Source organism: Lactuca sativa, chromosome 5 (genome assembly GCF_002870075.4).
Source record: "Lactuca sativa cultivar Salinas chromosome 5, Lsat_Salinas_v11, whole genome shotgun sequence".
Lineage (NCBI taxonomy): Eukaryota > Viridiplantae > Streptophyta > Magnoliopsida > Asterales > Asteraceae > Lactuca > Lactuca sativa.
The window spans coordinates 251431903-251434552 of NC_056627.2; the positions used below are offsets into that span (position 1 = coordinate 251431903).

The window sequence follows — 2650 nt, forward strand, 5'->3', positions numbered from 1 at the left end:
ATCCATAAATATGTTTTTTAAGAGATTATATGGTTTGAATTTAAAGGTTTGTGTAAATGTGAGGTTTGTATATTAAAAAAAAATTAATAAATTCAATTTTTTGACAGTTGAACGGCTAAAATGGGAGAAATGGGCTGTTCGGTCGTGCTCGATCGTCGAAGGCAACACGAATGACCAAAACCCCCAATCACGAATGACAAGGATGGTGTGCACGGACAACCCTCGTGGCTGCATAGACCACGAGCCCCTTCGTTTTTAGTATTTCGGAAGGTCTTATTTAAAGGTGAAATTACTATAGTTACACATTTTTTGTTATAAAAACATAAAAACGCATCAAAGATATTTAAATTCACTGTAGAATATAAAATTAATTACTATTAATTTTGACACGGAAAAACGTCTGATTAATCATTAAACGTGTTACACACACGTCTAATTTCTCCTCTTTTTGAACTGGTCTTAACTCCAACACGACCCATTTTCACCATGGACGTCACAAAATCTGCTTCGAAGGACGATTGGTTAGTAGACCCGAAGTACGAATCCAATATTTGCTTGGTCGCTGGATCATCCAAGAGCTTTGAATCTGATTGTAGCACTGCAAAGCCGCTCCTAATGTTTTGTAGGATCCCATTGTCAAAATTCTCTCCACTATCATGATCGATCGGTAACCTGAAGTTTATGTCTCCCTCCGGTGGGCAAGTTTCCATAAGTTCAGGTAGGAAATCCGGATCTATACTTGGATCCGGACCCCCACCAGGCACGAAGTTGTATAGTCGGTCCATAAGGAAGAAGCATGCGGTTGTACCAATAGTATGTGCACCTAACATTGGTTAACATGCATAAAATAAATAAGAACTTTTCCTATATTATTACGCTTGATATTTGTTATCAAAACAAGTAGCCAAATCCTCAATGTTCATACCTCTCAAAATGTCTACCAACTAAACAAACCCATCGAATCTGCATGATTTATATATTTATATACACACACGCAATTCATATTGAGACTTGAGAGAGAAAGAGTACCAGTGAGAACCACGAGGTCTTTCTCACTTAGACCTTTGTCAAAGAACTTCTTTTTGAGAAGATGAATTGAGTCTCTGAAATCAGGCATATTGTCAGCCAATGAGATATTGGAAACAAACCCATCTTTCCTGCCGGTTTCAACTTCATAAATTGGACCAAAAGTCTGCCACCAACATCAAAATCAAATCATCCACTCAAACACACACTGCAAGGTGTAACTCTGTGAGATATAGAAAAAAGAGAAAGCATGTGACATACAAAAGCAACAGCATCTCTAGCAGCTATGGCAACAATATCCGCGCAAGAAACAACACCAGGGCAAACAAACTCCAACTGAGCTTTTGCATTCTCTATCACATCAAAACCCTTCACTCCTTGGTGCCCTACTGCTAGCTTTTCTGAAATTGGTCCATTATCTATTAGAATTGACCCATCACAACCCTGAAAATCAAACGAGTGGTTCATATCGTAAGTACCGGATGAACCCTAGAAAGCGTGAGAGGGGGAACTGAAAGAACCTGAACAAAGCAGTCATGAAAGTGAAGCCTGAGCATGAAAGCAGGAATCTGTGGGTTAAACTCAGCTGCATCCCTTACAAACCCACCAACAATGGACTCGGCGTCTGGGCATGTTTTTCTGTAGAACCCTACTTTCAGTCGTGCTTCTGAAATACCAAATATTATAAACATGACTATTATCATGTTCTTCATTCTCTCAATAGTTTGTGTGCGCGTTTTCAACTTTGTGTGTGTGTAAGGTTGAAGGACGAAGGTGGTATCGCTAATGTCGAAGAGGAGATTCAATTCAACTTATAAAAGGAATATATAGGATGCATGTGCCACAACTGTAAATGTCTGCAATTAACCGAAATTATAATGAAGCTATTTCATTATACAATATAATAATTTTTTGGTAAAAGATACAACTTAAAAGCTATATATTAATATATTTTGTGATGTCAATTTGATGGTAAAGAAATGTCGCAGAGATACATGGGTTATTATGAGCTTTTGACCCTTTTTAGACAATGGACGAAACTTAATGTATTGCTACCATTTGTGTGCAATTTGTTACATTTGGAAATGGACTTATTTGTTGAATGTGGTTAAAACTGTCATTTCATGATTACATCTCACCTTTAATAATGTGCCATTTTTGTTCTGATCATTATATCATACCGTCTTAACTTGTCATTGTTACCATCCATATTATCTATTTGACTAAATTTCAACAATAAAAAGGGATGCAACAACATTTTAATTTATGGTCGGTTCAACGATAATAACTTTATAAGAAAATAAGAAATAGCATATTTCATAATGATAGCGTACTCTTTTTATATATCTTTTAATTAGCGTGGACAATCCGTAAGATATATGTATGTTGAATTGTAGATGTTGAATCCTACACTTCGATCTTTTAAATGTGACAAATGACAGATGCAATTTATCTATCGAGGAATACATGGTTGTAAGATTCAAACCTAAGCATTTCTACAATTTTCTAAAAAATTCAACTGCATAATATCTCGTTGCAACAATAACGCGACATTTGTTGCTCGTGGAAATTAATTTGAAAGAAAGTGACATCCTAGCTAGCTAAGGAATTTGTATCCGGTGAA

General features: G+C 36.3%; 1 protein-coding gene across 1 annotated transcript; it reads right to left on the reverse strand.

Annotated features, from left to right (window-relative positions):
- Positions 1 to 208: 208 nt before the first annotated feature.
- Positions 209 to 1867, reverse strand: LOC111899571 (peroxidase 43). The gene is made up of 4 exons (XM_023895411.3): positions 1548 to 1867; positions 1288 to 1470; positions 1030 to 1192; positions 209 to 823 (listed from the first exon to the last, which is right to left on the reverse strand). Exons 1-4 carry the CDS (start codon positions 1737 to 1739, stop codon positions 405 to 407), a joined length of 957 nt encoding a protein of 318 aa, XP_023751179.1. The 5' UTR covers positions 1740 to 1867; the 3' UTR covers positions 209 to 404.
- Positions 1868 to 2650: the final 783 nt, after the last annotated feature.